General features: G+C 33.9%; 1 protein-coding gene across 2 annotated transcripts in view; it reads right to left on the reverse strand.

Annotated features, from left to right (window-relative positions):
* The window catches only part of SLAIN2 (SLAIN motif family member 2), a 60,777-nt gene that overhangs the window by 28,682 nt on the left and 11,686 nt on the right, over nucleotides 1-20,409 (reverse strand). For both annotated transcript variants that reach the window (XM_006198111.4, XM_015250071.3), the window contains exons 2-3: nucleotides 7,308-7,456; nucleotides 2,279-2,443 (exon numbers count right to left, since the gene is read on the reverse strand). In XM_006198111.4, coding sequence (XP_006198173.1) covers nucleotides 2,279-2,443; nucleotides 7,308-7,456 — 314 coding nt within the window. The remainder of the gene's footprint in view (nucleotides 1-2,278; nucleotides 2,444-7,307; nucleotides 7,457-20,409) is intronic.

Below are 20,409 nucleotides of genomic sequence, written 5' to 3' on the forward strand. Positions count from 1 at the left end.
AGCTATAACTTATCTATATCCTTACAAAACAATTAAGTTTTCAACACAGTACCTGGCAAGTAGTTAATGTTCAATAATACATGCTAGAGGATTTCAACTTTTTAAAAAGTAGCCAATGAAAATGCTCTATAAACAGATGAATTTATGATGTGCTTTTTCCTCCCAAATTCACTCATTAGGAAACACCATCATCTTTTCCCTTGAATAAAAGCATCTACTTTTCCTAAACAAGAAAACTATAATTTGAGGAAAACCAGGATTCCTTAGAGATTTAGAAACAAACCAAAAGAAGGACACTAAGCTTACTTCTCCTACATTATGTCATGTTTACAAAATTCCTTTGCCAAATTGGTAATGGAAAACCAAGTAGTTCCTGAAGGTTAGTAGTGAAGGACAAAGATGGGATAAAGAACATGACTGGATAAAAAAATGCGTTTTATCACTCTAAACCAAAAGGAGATAGAAGACAGGTCAGAGGATATACATATCAAAAAGAGTTTAACTTGTTTCTAAGGAAATGTTTTCATTAGATCACATTCTAGTGAAGAATTAAGAAAATCCAAATGCTGTCATGAATATTTATTTATTCATTCATTCATTCGTTCATTTTTGGTGAGAGGAAGTAATTAGGTTTATTTATTTATTTTTAGAGAAGGTACTGGGGATTGAACCCAGGACCCTACGCATGCTAAGCATGTACTGTACCACTTGAGCTATATCCTCCCCTACTAATATTTCTAATACAGATATGAAACTCTTGTTTTTCTAAAATTCTTCACCATAAGAGTCAGCTCCAACATGAAAGGCACGTAAGAAGAGCAAGAAGAATACAAAACAGTTAGTATTTATATTATCAAGAAAAGGATAGTGCACATGATAGGATAAGTACTACAAGGTCAGTCTCAAATAGTGCCTGATTAAAATTCTTTATATTAAACAACCATGGCAGGTCAAACTTTTTAGTATGACTGTATGGGTGAAATAAGTGGTAAGTAACAACCTATGTACAGAGCTAACAGCAGGATCAACAAAGTGATTAGACTAGGGAGTACACAGGTCTAAAGTTTGATGTAGTTAACAATTTTTAAGGAAGCTATAATAATCATAGCAATAGCAGCAATCAGAATAACTGATGGGTGAGTTCTCAAGAACAGTGAACTACAGAGTAATAACCTTAGTTACAGAACTAAACCTGTGAAAAGTTGAAACACTATTCTCCCAATTTAGAGCACTCTATCCCTCCTGTATTATTCAGGGCTCGAAACACTCTCTTGGCACATTCATACACAGCCATATACTATCATTTAAGCGCAATATCAAAGCTTATTAAAATTTCTATTTAAAAAGTTTTGGCCCTATAGTTTTTATAACCCAAGCAAGCTACTCAATAAGCATTCACTGGTTAAGAGAATTAAGCTTGTGACCTATTTAATCAAGCCAGATTTAAAAACTTTCACATACATGCTGAAGAAAACTTTACGGATGTAACCTGGCTTATCTGTATCCCTGGTGCTTAATACAATACTACTTGCTGCTTGCTAAGTAGTTCCTCAATGGTACTTTCTCCAACTAGTTAGAGGTTTCAAAATTAGACTTAAACTACTGATGAGTAAGTTATTTTCTGAGGCAGGGCAGTAAATTAAAAAGCATTTATTTATTTTTTTGAATTATAGTCAGTTACAATGTATCAATTTCTGGTGTACAGTACAACATCCCAGTCATGCATATACATACATATATTCATTTTCATATTTTGTCATTAAAGGTTCTTACAAGACATTTAATATAGTTTCCTGCACTATACAGAAGAAATTTTTTAAAATCTATTTTTACATATAGTGGCTAACATTTGCAAATCTCAAACTCCCAAATTTATTCCTTCTAACCCCATTTCCCCCAGTAACCATAAGATTGTTTAATATGTCTCCGAGTCTGTTTCTGTTTTGCAGATGAGTTCATTAGAGTTCTTTTTTCTTTTTTTAGATTCCACATATAAGTGATACCATACGGTATTTTTCCTTCTCTTTCTGGCTTACTTCACTTAGAATGATGGTCTCTAGGTCCATCACTGATGCTACAAATGACATTATTTTATTCTTTTTTATGGCTGAGCAGTGTTCCATTATATAAATATATCAGAATTTCTTTATCCAGTCATCTGTTGGTGGACATTAGGTTGCTTCCATGTCTTGGCTATTGTGTATAGTGTTGCTATGAAAACTGGAGTGCATGTACCAAACAAGCATTTCTTAAGTACACCATTTCATTGTCTCCTTACCTGAATTTCCAGGAAGTATTAGCTGTTTGACTATAGGAGGTCGCACTGGGGTTGAGGATGGAGAATTAAAACCACTGCTGTATGGGCTACTGGCATTTGGACTGTAAGGACTTGTGTAACTCACGGAGTTGAAAGGATTATTATATAAATTCTGCCTCTTGAGAGCTGCATTAATGACAAGGGGGAAAATCAAATTTAAGAAACTAACGTTTCAAAATTTTTCCTAACATTTCAAAAACTTTTCCTATTAGAAAGTTCATTAAATCATTATCTGTCTCAATTTAAATACAGAAACATTTCTATAGTAGTGGGGGAAAATATATCACAATAATCCCAAATATTTCTATTATCTTAAATTTTGTTATGCAAATAAAACAGCAGCCACACCAGATAAAAATAACACCATAGGAAGAATATCTCCTCAATAAATTATTAGCCACTAAATTAAGTTACTTGTGTCTTGTTGGAAAGTTTATTCCAATTGTGTCAACCTTGAATAGCCTTTAAAAATAAAATAAATATAAAAGCATATTTATGTTTTCTCATTTTTTATAACAAATACATATTGCTAACAACAACAACAACAAACTATGAAATAATAAGCTTTAAAAATAGCCTTTCCAAAGTTTGGATTTTTGAAAAAAAATAAAGCAATATTGACTATTTAGGCCAGGTTAAGATCAAACATACGAGAACTCTCTTTTTAAGAAAAAAAAAAAAAGCCTTTTCTCCCCAGTTTTCTGGGCCAAGGAGAATACTTTTGCCAAAAAAAGGAAAAAAATTTGCACTATGCATATAAAATCATAAAAATAGTACAAAAGTAAAGCCAAGATATCAAATGCAATTATATACAGAAAATTTTGATACTTAAAAATATTTTTTTCTTCCACCCTATTCCAAAATTCAAAGCTTATTCAGTATTTATGACCATGAACAAAATACTATGTAGAATAAATACACAAATGTGACATGGTGCCTTTTCTCCAGAGGCTTACAGCCAAGTAGAATAGGCAAAAAAATGACGATTTCAAGGCAAAACAAAATGAATACTATCATAAAGGTGCAAAGGGGTTGTGGAAATGATGAGACAGAAGTAATTCATAAGAACTGAGAGAAACTAGGTAAGGCTTTTTGGAAGGAGAGGCACTGGTGCAGTCTTGAGAGGATGAGGAATAATTTGTTAGCCCACTGAAAGTGGAAAAAGTATGTATTTTCATATGTGTTTATAACACAAACAAAAGCAGTATTTTGAAGACACATAGTATGTCCAGGAAATAAGAGTGAGTAATCAAGAAAGGTAAAGCACATGGTGAGGGAATCAGGGAAAACTAACTGGGGCCAGGTCACAGGAAGACTGGAACACTACATGCTCAGGAGCCTTAAGCTTTGTTCAGTAGTAATGATACAACCACCAGGGACTTTTGAGCAAGAGTGATAATGATCCAGTCAGCTGGGGGGGGGGGGGGGGCGGGGACTGATGGAAATTCTGATGTTAAATAGATCAAACTGAACTAGGCAAAAAAAAGTAACAAAAAAGAATAAGGAGGAGAGGGAGGGGGAGGGGGAAAAGGAGGAGGAGGAGGAAGAGGGAGAAGAAGAAGAAAAGGATAGACACTAAAAATGAAAGGACTACTAAGGGGAAAAAAACAAGATGGTTCTGAAGTTTCTGGTTTGCCTCCAGGCAGAGCGCTGGCTTGGGGAGGAGAAAGGCAGATTTTCTGTTTAGCTAGATAGTGCAGGAATATGTATAGTTTTATACATATTCACCATGAGACAAGACACCATTAAACATACCATGCAGTATGTAGCATGATCTCAGATATATCAACCTGAGCAGAAACGGGGATGTTCAGTCCTTCCTATCTCTTTACTCTGATCTCCTTTGAAGCATAGTCTCTATTTGGTTATTAATTTAATCATTAGCACTTCAAGTCCTCAACCCTTTTATCTTCTCACTCTAACCATATTCTTTTTCCTGAGAAATCTCATTCATATCCACATTAGCTACTATCTATATTCCCCCAAATCCCTGTTACTTTTATCTACAGGTCTAAGTTTTCCTGAGCTTCAGTTCCATATAAGCTGCCCATTTAATGTCTCCCCTGAGGGTATGGCAAATGCACCCAGAGCCAACAAATCCAAACTCATGATTTTCCTGCTAAAACAAATTCTCTTTCTGGGGTCTCCATCTCAGAATGACAACAACATTCATCCTATCACACAAGTCAAAATCTAGGAATCACTGCTGCTTCTTTCTTCTCCCTCATTCCCTCATATTTGGTTCACTCCCTTTTCCTTTCACATCTTCTCATCTCCACTATGACCCTTATCCCCCAACACACAGCCTAACTATCATCATCAATCCCTCTCGAAAGCATCCTGCATTCACTTTTGGCCCTCTCCAATCTACAGCTATGCATAAAACCTTATCAAAATGCAAATCCTATCATTTCTTCCTGCCTCCACACACTATCCCTAGAATAAAACCCTTCAATATCTTCCCAATGCTTTTAGAACAAAGTCCAAGACCTTTAACATGGTCTCTAAGGACTTGCAGAGTCCGGCTCCTACATACCTTTCGGCCTTATCTCCTCTCTCTCCTTCCCTAATCTCCAGCCACCCTGGCTTGTTCCAGTTCCTCATGTGTGCCAGGCTCCTTCTCACATGCTCCCACAGAGCCTCTGCACATGCTGTTCTCTCCACCTGAAATACTCTATTCCCTCCTTCACCTTGCCCTTTAGCCCACTTAAATTTCCCTGAATCTTTATGACTCAGCCCAAACATTACTCCCTGAGGCAAAATTCCTATTTCTCCAAGCTCAAAGCACTGTATACCATTCTTTTATTACATATCACCAGTTATAAAAATTATTTGTACTAATGTTTTCCCTACTAGATGATAAACTCCATGAGTGAAGGTACAATGTCAGTCTTTCTTCATCATGTATCAGCGACCCTTTCCCCAATTCTTGAAGCATAACAGGCTCTTATTAAATATTAACTGAATAAATGCATGAAGGAGATTCGTTTGAACAGAGATGGACATCATATGAATGGATGAAATCAATAAAACATAGAGAAACAGGGCAAAAGAGACCTGGTTAGGTGGGGGACAGGAGGAATGGGAAGTTTAATGAGTACAGAATTTTAGTACATGGAATGGCAAACAAGTTCTGGAGATAGACAGTGGGGATGCCAATGCAAATGTATCTAATGTGCCACCAAACTGTATATTTTTAAATGGTTAAAGTGGGAAATTTTATGTTATATAAATCCTACCACCAAAAAAAAAGAAAAAAAGGGCAGAGAAGGGAGAACTTTGAAAGAGTGAAAAGAAAACCACAGTGAGAGTAAGGCAGGGTAAAAAAGATAATGCACTATCATAATAAAACAAGAGAAGAACATCTTAGGAACACATGGCAGGACACTGCAGAGAAGCTGAATGTGATGGAGCAGAATGGTTCTGCTAGAATACAAAAGCTAAGTTCCTAGGAAGCTTTGCCTTATCATAAAATACATTTGAAAAACAAACTGGGGATGGTGTTGGGGCTGGGTAGAGCACATGCTTAGCATGCACAAGGTCCTGGGTTCAATCCCCAGTACCTCCATTTAAAAAACAAAACAAAGCAAAAAACAACAATCTCTCCTCCAATATGGGAAAAAGGAAATTTAGGACTACAAAGTTCAAACTTGTAATAGCCAAATTATTTTTTTTCTTTAAATATATTACATTTACAATTATAACTATCGCTCTGTGCATACAGCTGTAAAATCAAAACATTGTTAAGCAGATCCAATACTTAATTATACCTAGTTTTGGTTCAAGAGTAATAGCTTCTCTTAACACACTCTTACTATCTTCAATACCTTTGTTATAATAAAGCAAAAAGCTACTCACTCCAGTTGCTATTTCTGAAGTGCAACAGCTTTGGTTTTCTCAGCTATGCCCATCCCATGTATTATATTCTTATAATAATCATTCTCCTTATAGCCAAAGGAACTATACTTTAACTATAAACTACAGCCAGTTTAACTGTGCAGGCTCCCCCTGACTCTCCTGACCATTTACAGCTTACTCTCTAACAAGAGAGCACGTATTTCAATAATAAAGCCAAAAGAAACAATTATAAGCATATAGCTGCCAAGTAAACACAGAGCAAAAAATAAAACAAAACAAAAAACCTATTTAGGATTACAAATCATGCATTAATGTTTTACTACATGACTATTCTAGGAAACTGATATTCTTAAAACATTGAGAGTAATTCCAAGAAAGAGTCAACATTTTTTCTACATTTCTAACACACTAGCATGCTACATTCAATGCCATAAATAGTGACATATACATTATGTCAGGTTTGTGAATGCTATTAAACAGAGCACAAAAGCAATTTAAATCTAAAATGCCAAGTTAAAAAAAAAAAAAACCAACAAAGACAACGAGAAGGGGAAATGAATACATTTACTAAGCACTGCATGAGCCAGAAAAACATGCTAGGCTCTTTCATAAACATTATCGTTTAATCCTTAAAATAACCTTACAGTGCTCATTCGCATGAGAAAACTAAGCTCACAGGAGTTAAATAATTTGCAGAGTGTCTCACAGCAACCAAGTGATATAGTGAGAATGAGGTCTTTTTGTTTCTCAACCTGTATCCTTCTACCACATCAAAATTTCCCTGGGGCTGGTGAGATGATTTTAGATGATACTATAGAAAACTTTTTTTAATAGTTATTTGTTTTAGCTTGCATTAGCAAAAAAGTTATCACATAAACACCTATTATTTCATGGATATTATTTTTGAGGATGAAGCTAAATAAAAATAAAGAACTGGGGGAAAAAAGCTATTAATAGTAGAATAGGGTTATGTCTATAGGGCAAAAACTGATGATGACACGCACAACATGATTTGAAAAACACTACCAAGCAAAGAGCTGCCTTCCTAAAGACATAACACTCAATATTTATGTTTTTTTTTTGATTAAAGAAAGTAAAAAGATAAATTTTACAAGTAAAATTATAGACATACCTGACATAGTTTGATCAAGTTTGTGGATAAGAGACTTTTTAGCACATTCAACATCAGGACTTGGGTAATCCAAAACTTGCCTGCACCAAACTAATGGACTAACTGATTTCTGCATTGGTGTAAGTTTTTTCTTTGGTGATGAATACAGCCTAGAAGAAAACAAAAACAAAAAGGTAGCATTAATTATCAAACACAAGGTTATAAGACAGGGATCCTGTTGAACAGATACAAATTGGGAGGTGGGGAGTAAAAATGATGGAGTATATTTAAAATCACACACATTTACTTTTTGCACAACAAGAAAATGATACTATAATCATCAATATAAATCCAAATCTCAACTATTAAATGAACCCAAATGAGACCAACTGTCCAGTCCTAAAATGTCTTATTTTTCTCTTTTACTCTCTTCCAAAAACTATGATAAAACATGTCTTTAAAATAGTTTATTCTGTTTTCAATAGATCTTGATTAACTCCCCAATATAACCATATCAAGTCTCATCTAGGAAGCAGAATGCAGACAATAAATACCTTGCTTTCCAACTCCCCAGTTCCCTTCCTACCACAAACCACACAAAAATATACCATTAGTAATTAATCCCTTTTAGTTAATCAGTACTCACTCTGCAGCCCTTTTCAAATAATATGTCAGAGAAAAGCAGTACTTTAAAAAATCCTGAATAACAACATGAATCAATTTACTAAATTACTTCAGTCTGAGTAAAAAATAAAGGAAAAGTATTTTATAAGCTCCTAGGGAAGGTACATAAAAACAAAAAGGTAAAAAGATAGGAGAGAGGTATACTTAAATTTCTTACTTCATTTGTTTTTCCTCACATTAGTTCAGATTATATCAATCGATATTAACTTATTTCAAATGTGACTCCCCATGAAAAATGTGAAGTCACTTGAATTCTAATCAGAGTAGTTTTCAAATTAAGACACTTTGAGGGAATTCTATGAAGCAGACCAAAGTTTGCTTTGATATATTTACATAGTTAATTGTCTCAATAAGGCAAGGAGTTAATTACTTCACACTTTATGTTAATCAAGTTAGGGCAATAAAATGAAGTATGTTTCGGTGTATATTTAAATATATCTCTATAGTACTGGAATTGATAAAACTACTTTCTAGTGGAAATATGTACATTTTCCATCCATTCTCTCATCTCCCCTATCTATAACTTAGGTCTGTCACTCACATAGATTAGCTCTGATCATATAATCAAGAAAGACTAATAAGGTAAACAATCATTTCTCTAGTCCACAATCTATATTCATTTGGAAAAAGTAATGAAGTATCTTATTAACAATTCAAAATAAAAATGAAACCAACATAGTTCATACTCTTTCTAGCTTAAATAGCACAAATGTTCCATAACAAATTTCTACCTCAGCACCCACACTTTAATTGTGATAACTATCATATACTGATATTCTGTTAGTAAATATTTAGCAAACAAAACCTCTATAGATGAATAACAAACAATAAGATGACTTTATGATATTATCACCACTCTTTCAATATGTAACTCTTCTCTACACTGACTGGTTTCAGACAATTTGCCCATACGACTCACATGTACCTACTATGTTCCTCCCCAGACACACAAAAAAAACACACATTGCATGATTCATCTACATGAAAAGGATACGAAGCAAAAGTAGATCAACAAATCCTACATTTACTTCCCTTACTGTCAAAAGACAATGTTCTTTCCTTCCATTAACAGATAGAAGGTAAAGTAGCAAACTGTCCATTCCTAGAATGATGAAAAGGGGGAAACTGATTTCATAACCCTTGCATGTGCCAACTATCTTCTATTACTCCATTCTCTTATTTCAGTGCCCCATCACTAAAAATGATCACTAAAAATGATCACTAAAAATGGAGGGCTCTGGCCCATATGATATTTGCAGCAAACTACTCATCAGTCAGGGATTCTTTGGTTGACATTTTACAAGACTTCTAAATCTGCCAGAGAATACATGACCTGGACTGTAGCATGTAAGTAGATGCTCCTTTAGCAAAACCAAGGTGATTTCAGCCCCTGAATTAAAAAAAAAAAAAAAACCCTCAAAAGAATCCCAAACAAAAATAGTTGCAATAACCGTGCATATTATCTCCTTTGCTCATCTCTTACAAACACATAGACTTCTTCAAAATAACTATTTGCCTACACAGTTTTTCACTGACACTTTTGAATTTCTTAAATAATTTATGGTTTAATCAAGAGAGACTTAGTTCTGATGGAAACAGCCAGTTTAGTAACTTAAAAACAGGTTGAGATTGTCAAGTTTTTACTTGTCAAGAAAATTTTAGCAGAAATAGGGTAATATGTTTCCAGTTAAGTCATAGAGGCCCACTGGAGGAACAGAACCTCCACCTCTACACCAAGCACCAACACGACAGAAGGAGGCAATGGGAAATGGAGCACCTTCTCTCCCTTTTCCCCACTCTCCCTGGGTCAGTAGGGCCCAACAGGGAGCTGATTTTTGCACCCCATCCATTTGAAAGGAAGCGGTGTGAGCCAGTGCTCCACTTTTGCCAAGGTGGTGTCAGCAGGGCCTGGCAGGGAGCCGAACATCCACTCCTATTCAGGTCCATGCACTACACCTTAACAAGGTGATTAACTGAAAAAAGAAGAAATGATTTATGAGTCTCACAAACATAATACCTATAATGTCCAGGATACGAACGGAAATCATCATACCAAGAATACAGTTAAAGGAGGGGTAAAGAACAGAAACAATTGAGTCACACTGAAAACAAACAGCAAAATGGCAGACATAAACCCAACCATACCAATAATTACATTAAATGTTAATAGACTGAGGGCCCTAACTCAAAAGACAGAGATGGTCAGACTCAATGGAAAAAAAAAAAAAAGACCAAATGTATATCGTCTACAAAAGAAACAACTTAGATCCAAAGTCACAAACAGGTTGAAAGTAAAAGAATGGGAAAATAGGAACCGTAAGAGAGCTAAAGTTTATGAAATATTACTACTACAGAAGAGAGATATACCATATCATTAGGAAGATATAACAATTAAACATTTAGTATCGGTAATAGAATTCAAAGGAAAAAATACAGAAATTTTGGAGTTTTTTCAACAGCTCCTCATGAATAACTAAAAAAAGAACTACAGGGAAAATCAGTAAGGATATAGAAGACTTGAACAACATTATCAACATTAGTTAACTGACATTCATGGGATGATCCACCCAAAAACAACAGAATACATTCTTAAGTGCACATAGAACATTCTCCAGGATAGTCCATCAACTAGACCATTAAAAAATCTTTTTGAATTTAAAAAAATTGAAAATCTTCAAAGTCTGTTCTCTGACCACAGTGGAGTTAAATTAGAAATCAACAACAAAAAGGAATTAAGTAAATCTCAAATATCTGGAAATTAAATAACATACTTATGAATAACCACAGGTCAAAGAATACATCACAAGAAAACATCCTGAACTAGAGAAAAACAAAAATATAGCATAGTACTGGTAACTATGTGATGAAGCTAATGAAGAACTTTGGGGAAATTTTATAATTTTAACCTCCTATCAGTAAAGAAATCTCAATCAACAGTCTAAGCATTAATTAAAAAAAAAAAAAAAGAAGAGCAAATTAAACCCAAGGAAGTCAGAAGGAAGGAAATGAAAAATATTGGTAGAAATCAATGAAATTAAAAAAGAGAAAGAGAAAAACGAAACTAAAGTTGGTTCTTTGAAAAGATTAAAAAAAAAAAAAGAATGTAAATCTTTAGTCAGATTTACCTAGAAAAAGAACACATGAATTACCAAAACCAGAAAGAAAGGGTGAGTGTTGCTATAAACACTACCAATATTAAAAGAATTGTAAGGGAATATTATCAACAACTTTATCCCAACAGATAGGATAGACAAATTCCTAGAAAGATACAAGTTATCAAGTGAGACTCTAGAAGAAAAGAGCCTCTGAAGAGATTTATTTAAAAAAAAATTGAATTAGTAATTAGAAATCTTCCTGCAAAGGAGAGCCCAGGTGAAGATGCCTTTGCTTATTAATTTTATCAGTACTAAGGAAAAATAATGCCAATCTTACAAACTCCTTCAGAAAAATAGATCTAATGATGAAAGACTGAATGCTTCTCCTAAGACTGGGCACAGCGTTAAGGGATGTACACTCTCACCACTTCTATGCCATGCAGTAGTGGAGTGTCCAGCCAGTACAACGCCAGCACAATAAGGCAAGAAAAATGTATTAAAGGCATCCATATTAGAAAGAAAGAAGTAAAATTGTCTTTATTCACAGACAATGACCCTGTACATAGGAAATCCTCTGTAGGAATCTATCAAAAATCAACTAGACTTAAGTGCAAGGTCACAGGATATAAAATCAACATGCCAAAAAAAAAAAAAACCAACTGTGTTTCTATATATTATCAATGAACAATTCAAATATGAAATAAATATAACAATTCCATTCACAATAGCATCAATTTAGGAATAAATTTAATAAATGAGGTACAAGATAACAAATTAAATACAAGATTTGTATATTGAAAATGATGAAACATCGCTGAGAGAAATTAAAGGAGATTTAAATAAATGGAGAGAGATAACTTGCTCATAGATTTCAAGACTTGATATTGTTAAAATGTCAATTCTTTCAAGTTGATCAACATAATTAATACAATCCCTAAGAAATCTCAGAAGGCATTTTTATAGAAACTGACAATTTGATTCTAAAAGTTAAATGAAAATGTAAAGATAAAAAATTGCCAAAACAATTTTGAAAAAAAAATCTTTTGTTTTTAAATTTCAAAATCTCTGATCTTGCTCCCTTCCAAACCATTCTATATACTGCAGCCAATTTGTTTTCTAAAATATGTTATCTATTAACAATATTCCTCTGCTAAAAATTATATGCCAGTTGCCTTTTGCCCTTAGGATGGTCTTTTCCAAAACACAGCCCCCACGGCCCTTAAGACACAGCAATGATCTAACTGTTACAGTACTTTTTTTTTTAAGCTACATTTCTCACCCTCCTTCACCACTCAAATCTAAATAACAGCCATATGGTACTAATTTCTATTCCTGGAAACCCAGCACTTCTGCTTCTAGGTCATTTGTGCATGCTGCCCACCTTGCCTTAAACAAATTCAGTTCCACTTCTTGCTTACCTTAGCCTCCCCTGTCAAATTCAGCCAGCCCATTCTACTTTCTACTGAGTCTCAGCTTCAATGTCACTTCTTTAGGGAAACCTTTCTTAAGTACCTGTCATAAGACTATATTAGGTGCCCCAACTATGTACTACACGGTAAAGCAAGGTGTTCTAATAAAGCATTCTTGTAGCCACTTACATATGCCCCATCAAAAAGGAAATTCTACCTCTAACCCTCTTTTAATTACAAGAAACTCACCTTATTCATTTTTTGTCCTGTTTGAAGTTTTTAAGTTGGTATTTATAAGTTGAAAAGAAACATTTAAAAAATATATTAGGGGCAATAAAAATGCTACAATATGGGTGAACCTCAAAAACATGAAGCTAAGTAAAAAAAAAAAATCAGCCACAAAAGACCACATACTGCATGATACTATTCATATGGAATGTCTAGAATAGGCAAATATGAGACAGAAAGTAGATTAGTGGTTGCCCAGGGATGGGAGAGGGGGTGGGAAGAAGAGAAATGAGAAGTGACTGTTGATGGCACAAGGTTTCTTTTGGGGATACTGAAAATAATATTCTAAACCAAGATTATGGTCATGGTTGTACTAGTCCAGATATACTAGAAATCACTCAATACTAAAAACAGATGAATTTTATGAATGTAAATTCTATCTCAATAAAGCTGTTTAAAAAAAAAATCTATTAGAAATAATTGGCCTTTCAAGATACTGCTTCTTCCCATAGAACAGTCATTACAAAGGAATTAAACATTAAATATAATTTATGTATATTGTTAAATACTGTGAGGACTAGTAAAGATGTAATTAAGAGTATGAATATTAAAAGGAAACTGAACCATAACAAATCATATTTTGTCCCATAGGTCACACATACCTTATGACTAATAATAAAAAGAACTAAATATAATCTATTCTTTAAAAGTAACTTTAGTAATTAATATAGAAATGTATAAATGTAAGGAGTGATAATAACCTCCCTCCCCCTACCAATTCTAAAAATTGGTTCAATTCATTAAAAGATGGAGATAGGATGAGAGACTGGAGATAATTTGCTGAATTTATGGTAACCACAGTAGTCACTTTTCATGTTGCAGTCAGCTAAAAGTAAACTAGGGAAGCTAAGAACAGTAAAGATTTAACTTTATTTAAAGTAAAAATAAGTTATATTAAAATTGTTACTGAAATAAATTTCTTTATTTATTAAAATCTTTTACAGGCCAAGGAAAATCAGATTTTAGTATCTCAAAATCACCTTTCTCTGTTTAATAAGGCATATCCAAGGCAAAAGAATAGAGCCTTTGTCTTCACAAACCTCAATATATATTCCCTGGCACAGTAATTGGCATTTACAGACTATTAAATACTTGTGTCTGAATGAACACTGAACAAAGCAACCATGATTACAATGTTTTCAAAAATATATATGAAAAAAGATAAAGGAAACATAACAAAGTAAGATCAAAGTGGCCATTTTGAGATTGTAATTTTATTCCTGTAATTTTGTATTTTTTAAAGTTTCATTAATAGAAGTATCTTCGGTCTTATCCATGTATAAATATAATTAAATAATTTTAAACTATTAGTATACATTGCTTTACAATGATTTAACAAGCTTTCTTAGTCAATGTGAAATGATAATATTATCAATTTTATCAAGTGCTTATTACATGCCAAGCATGATTTCAGTATTTTAAATATACTAACTCTTTCAATCTTCACAATAATCTTATGAGATACATAGGTACTTTCATAATCCCTGTTTTACAGATGAGGTCACTTAGGCACAGTGAGATAAATGACTTGCCCAAGGTGACACAGCTGTTAAGTGGCAAAATTAGGATTGCTCCAGAACCTAAACTCTTCACTACTATACTTTGCTGCTTAATACCATTGTTTAAAAAGAATGCAAAAGATCCTGGAATTAAAGACTTCAATACAGTAATCATTCTAAGGACCTCCTGCTGTTCCCTGCTCTCTCCCGAGCTCTATGAACCATTAAATATAAAGTTGTAATCAATTCCACTATTGCAAACAAAAAATCACAACTCAATTGAAGAAAAATATCTTCAGTTCATATACAGTAAGTCTTTTTGAAATCTTAGTAATAAATAATAGTAGTAAATCCTTAGCAAAGCAAATTCATTAATAAAGTCTTAGAACAGTTTACAAGCACTGAAGTGACATTAGCTGCAGGATAGGATACAGATATAAATTGCTGGTACAACAGCAGAACACAACATAGTGAACCAAAAAAAAAAAAAAAAAAAAAACGGGACAGAGAAAGCAGAATAGACTGAAGAGTTTTAAAGTAGTAAATCCAGTATGATAGAAAAATTTTGCTGTACACCAGAAACTGACACAACATTGTAAACTGACTATAACTCAATTAAAAAGTTAAAAAAACAGGAGTAAATCCCAAACTTTTAGACAATGACACTTTATGCTTCCATTTTCATTTCACAACTCTTTTGATTCTCATTTTGATAAGGCATGTATTATTTTTTAATTTTAAGAAAATCAAAACAATTTTGATATTCCTTGGACGCCACAAAACTGGGGCTGGAAACGACTTCTTTAAAAAGACAAACATCTAGTGTTGAGGCATAACCATGTACTGCTGGAAAACAATAGTCACAGTGAGATCAACTGGGAGCGTATCAATCAGAAAACCAGTTGTTTCTTTTTGAGAAAAGACATCAGGAAAATTGGAAGACTCAAACTATACCAGACTCTGCAAATTGTGGCAATAGCCACAAAGCAGGAGACAGTCTTAATGTATACTAATACTCATCTGTCCAGCCACAATTGCATCAATAGCAAATACTACTGATAGCAGAATTTTTAGTCCACAGAATACATGGATTTATATGTGTGTGTGTGTGTGTGTGCGTGTGTGTGTATCTCACTTTATGCTTCCCATTTTCATTTCTGTATCCGTCATTCTGTATCTGTATCTCAGACACACACACAGGTATATACACATACAAAAACATGTATTATATGAAATATGTGTATGCATTCCATACTAATTCTCTTAGAGTATCTTGCTTGTTAATGGCTAACTTTATCTGTGAAATGCCTTAAAAAGGATCTTAGCTATAGAAACCATGGTTCTTATGGCTAAAAAAGCCGTAACATTTAGCAAATATATCCTTCAAATCCCAAATAATAATAATGCATACTGACTTAATGTTTTTTCAACTAAGCTTAGGTTTTTAAAATTAATATGTATATTTCTTAGTGTTGAGATTTCTGTAAAAATACTTGAGAAAAGATGCGAAAGCATGAAGTTAGAATCCACTAAACACTGGTAACAAAGGTTTATCAATTAATTATTAACTGTCCTCCCAGAGAATTTTCTATTTGCAGTATTCTGAAAGGTTCTGAAATTAGTTTCCTGGATTTTTATAGAATTAAAATATTTTGTCCACTATGTGAAAATATGAACCCAGTAAGAACAGAAGAAATCTAAACACTTATATTTAAATACACCCATACTCAATACAGGTATTTAACCTCAACAATAGGCTAACCTAAAATATCAGGTAATTGAAGTGCTAAAGAAAATTTGGTGTTATCTTTGTGTTACATGCCAGAGTAGGAAGAGAGAATAATACACTATACTCAGCTTATGGAACTGAAGTTAATATTAAGACCAGTCCAGACAGTCTCTTCTATTTTTCTTTTCAGTTATATGGAAAGAAACGTAAGAACAGGTATGTGAATTCCTTATTATTAAAGTGTACTATATACTGAGATAGTTAGACTGTATAAAATACATTTGGGGGCATGGGGGAAAGTATTTTTAGATAATTTGGACAATTCGGTATTGTCCTGGAGAGAAAACCAATCTAGGCTCCACTGTTAGAATCTGTAGTTGTTGTGTGTGTATACAATTAATATGTAATTATTTCACTCTCTCTTATGTAGAACTCCAAGCACCTCAGGGGCAGGAACAAGAATATTTCATATCATGTCTTATGCCCCATCCTCACCCCCAAAGAAAACTGCCTGGCACATAACAGAAAAGGAACACCATATCACAGAATGAATGAAGAAAATAACTATAAAGAATTCACAACAAAGCACTGTACTTTTTCCTGAAAAATTATACTCACGGAAATTTTAAAGTTATTCTTGACTATAGCATTTGGTTACCCCAGTTGTAAGACAAGAAGAACTAAATTTTTCTTATTTTAATCCATATCCATTTCTACTCTATTTGTTTCTTCAAAATACCCATGACAAGTAACCAGGATCTCTCCCAAGTGACAGTAATGAAATCATCAAGTGTCTTTAAGAGGCTTAATTTAATCTATTTTCCAGTCCCTTAACTTTCTTCTCTTTCCTATTAGTTTTTTCCGTAACACTTACTAAAGTTGCATTACCAAAGCTAGAAGTGATGACATGAGGGTCTGAAGATACACATTATAAGTGGAACAAATAAGCTCTTCACATACTTTCTATATCATATGATTTTTGCTATTTTATCAACTGCTGTCTCACAAGATACAACTATGTATTTGCTCCTACTACATAGTTTATTCATATTTTTTAAATTTGAATAAGTCTTTTTTTTTGTTTCATCATAACCAACCATTACTGTTTGAACATACAAGATGTTCTAATAGTTTTAGTCCTAGTCTTTCTCTTGGGTGTCAGTCACGGAGCTGTGCTTACTATAGACATCCTCTCAAAATCAAATATCCCCAAACAAACTTAAAATGGCACCATTATTTTTTCCAGTCAACAAATGAAAACATTTTATACTAACTCTGTTTTCTCTCTTCATATATTCAATCAACACAACCTACTGATTCATTAAACAGGTTTCCCCATACCTACCTGATTTTCAACCTTTCAGTCTATCCTCTATCCTCTACCACTTAAACTCTCTAAAACACAGGTCAGAATAAACATTGTTTTAGAGCTCAAAAACTTTCCCACTGGATATAGTTCCCAGCCTAATATTCAAGATCCTGTGTTATCCAATTCAAAACCACGTCCTTTGATCTTCTCTCTCAAGTACTCCAGTAAAAACAAAAATCCTCTTGTTGGGCCAAACCAGCCAAACAAATGTTTACTTCATGCATAGACAGTTAAACTACAGACACCTTTGATTATAGCTCTTTTTATCGTGGGGGAAAAATAATTTCCTTTCCATTTTCCTTGTCTAACCCAAGCCATACTTCAAGACCAATTCAAGACCTTCCTTTTTCATGAGGCTTTCCAATTGCCACAGTACTTACAGCTACTCCTTATCATCTTAACATAGTGCTCTACTCATAGCAGATATTCAATAAATATTTGATGATTACTTCTAGGGTGACCGTTCATCCCAGTTTGCCCAGGGAAGTTCTCATTTAAACCTGTTGTTTGGCATTGCAGCACTCCCTTGACTCTCAAACAGTGTCTGGGTTTGTATAAAACAAAAAACAAAAAACAGAAAAACAAAAAAAAATACAACCACTTTAGTTTTCTCTCATTTTCAAAATATTACTATTTTATGACTTAGAAATGCAAATGGAGCAATGTTACTAGAATAAGATACTTATTCCTGAAATACAGCACTAAATATTTCTGGTTAAGTAGACACCATACCGTAAGTATGCTTTAAGGCAATTCTTGGGGTGATTTTGTCCCCCAGGAAACATCTGGCAATGTGACATTTTTATTTGGCCAGGGATGTTGCTAGACATCCTACAATACACAGGACAGTCCCCACAACAAAGAATTATCTGGCCCAAAATGTCAATACCCTCAAATAAGAAAGTTAATAAGATCAGAAGGATATTTTTAAACAATGTAGATGTTTTATAAGAGGAACTAAACAAATCTGATTTTTAATCATTTGGCTAGATATGATGGTTATCATGCAATCAATTAAAGTGGTTGGGATGAAATGGAAAGACTATCACTATGAACTCAATAATTTGGGTTCAAATTCCAGTTTTGCTATGTGTTCTGGATACAAGAGACTGGTAAAACTCAGAGGCTCAGTTTTCTAGGCCACAAAGGTAGCTATGCCTTCTGTTCCCACCTCCATACTACTGCCACATCAACCTTTCTAAAACACCATTTTGTTAAGAATATTCCAGCAATCAAAAATCTCCTCCTAGATTTCATAAGTCATCCCACAGTATAGTCTTCGAACCCAGTGATTCAACTTTCTCACTTGTTCCCCAACAAACTTTTATCTTCACAGGCTCCTCTTTATACCCTAGTCAAATTAAGCACTCATTCTTCTCCCTGTACTTTTTGATTGTGACAAAACAGCAAGAAATACCTTTCCACCTGTACCTAAATCCTAAGTCCCAGCTCTCACATTCAAGTCCATATAAATCTTTCTTCTATGAACTCTCATTACTGGTTTCAGAGAGAACCAATTTCTGTGTTCATTCTGTCTCCAAGCTAAACTCTAAAGCACTGGAGGCTTAGTATCAAGCTGTATTCAGTCATTTAAACAAATATTTATGTAGCAGCTATCACTGGCCAGGTATGGTGCTAGACAGGAATTCAAAGACGAATTAAGACAGAACTAAATGATTATACATTACATAGTGCTGGTTGTTAGCTCTCTCAGTTCTCTCGGGCTGTACTATCACTGAAACCTACACTGCCTGCTCATCAAGTTCCAAACCTCTAGATTCAGGTTTCTAGACTCATCTGTTTTTGGGATTTTGTTTTTTAATCCTCTCCAGATCAGCCCTAGCTAAAAATAACTCAATGGCAAACAAGAGTTTCACTATGACAAGTCAACACAAAACCCATTATCTCCCTCCTAGAGGGGAAATTAGAGAGCTTACTCAAAAGATACTAATATCCTAAAATTACTAAATTAAAGTACTCTTTCTATATCTACTAGTTATTAATAGACATACAGCATAATCTCTATAATTATAAAATACATTACTAATTAGGCACTAAATGCATACAATTAAAAACCTTCTCACTAAATTGATAGCATCTATTAAATTCCATTCCTCAAGTTTATCAGACTCACAGGTCATTTGCAGACTTAGTCTGGCCCATCCCTGCTTCTTATTCACACTTTCAAACAAAACAACCCTTAACAGCCATACAAGGTTGGGTACTTTGTGACTCTCTCACAGGCAGATGAGCAGAAGCTCTTGAGTGGAGTAGTAGAGGGCTGTGGGTGGGAGGTATTTCCTTCTAGTAAACTGTAGAAGTGGGAGATGGTCTGATTCATCCTCATGAATTCTAAACCTCTAATTTTTAACTAAACACTACCTCCCTCTTCTTCTTCCCAAATATTTTCATAAATTTCATATTGGATATTATGGTATTACATTATCTTGCTTCTATTATTTTTCACATTTCAAGGAGATATAATCACTTTTTCTTTTCCTCTCTATAGTCCTTTAACAATCTAAGAACTTTCAATTTTATTGAAGAATTTGAAACTTTTCCAAGATCAAAGCAAACAGTATGTTTTGCATTTTTTGTCTTCCTCTTAAACAAGCTAGTGTTTTCCTAAAAGTGTCCATTTCCTCCATAACTTAGATTCCCAAAAGAAAGATCCCAGAGGACATGATTATGAGTAAACAGAACATGCAAAATAAGAATGTACATTACTGAAAGCCTTAAAACCTTTACATGTTCATTTTTGCTACTAAACTATCTCAACAGGAGTCAACAAGCAGTGTGCTTTGGCTAGTGCAAGTCATTACTATAAAGGAACGGTACATTATCGTAACTCAATCCATTTATACTAAGACACTACTTAGTGCTATTTACTACTCAAAATGTCTCTTTAAAAAATAATGTCAAAATTAAACTAATTTACAGATATAGTAATAGATACGTTCCTAGCAGAAGGGCAAGGAGGCAGCGACCTGTATAAGTGAAGAAGGGAAGGAGCCCTTTTGGCTTACCAAGGCATCAGCACCAGCCAGGAA

This window comes from Vicugna pacos, chromosome 2, assembly GCF_048564905.1.
Source record: "Vicugna pacos chromosome 2, VicPac4, whole genome shotgun sequence".
Lineage (NCBI taxonomy): Eukaryota > Metazoa > Chordata > Mammalia > Artiodactyla > Camelidae > Vicugna > Vicugna pacos.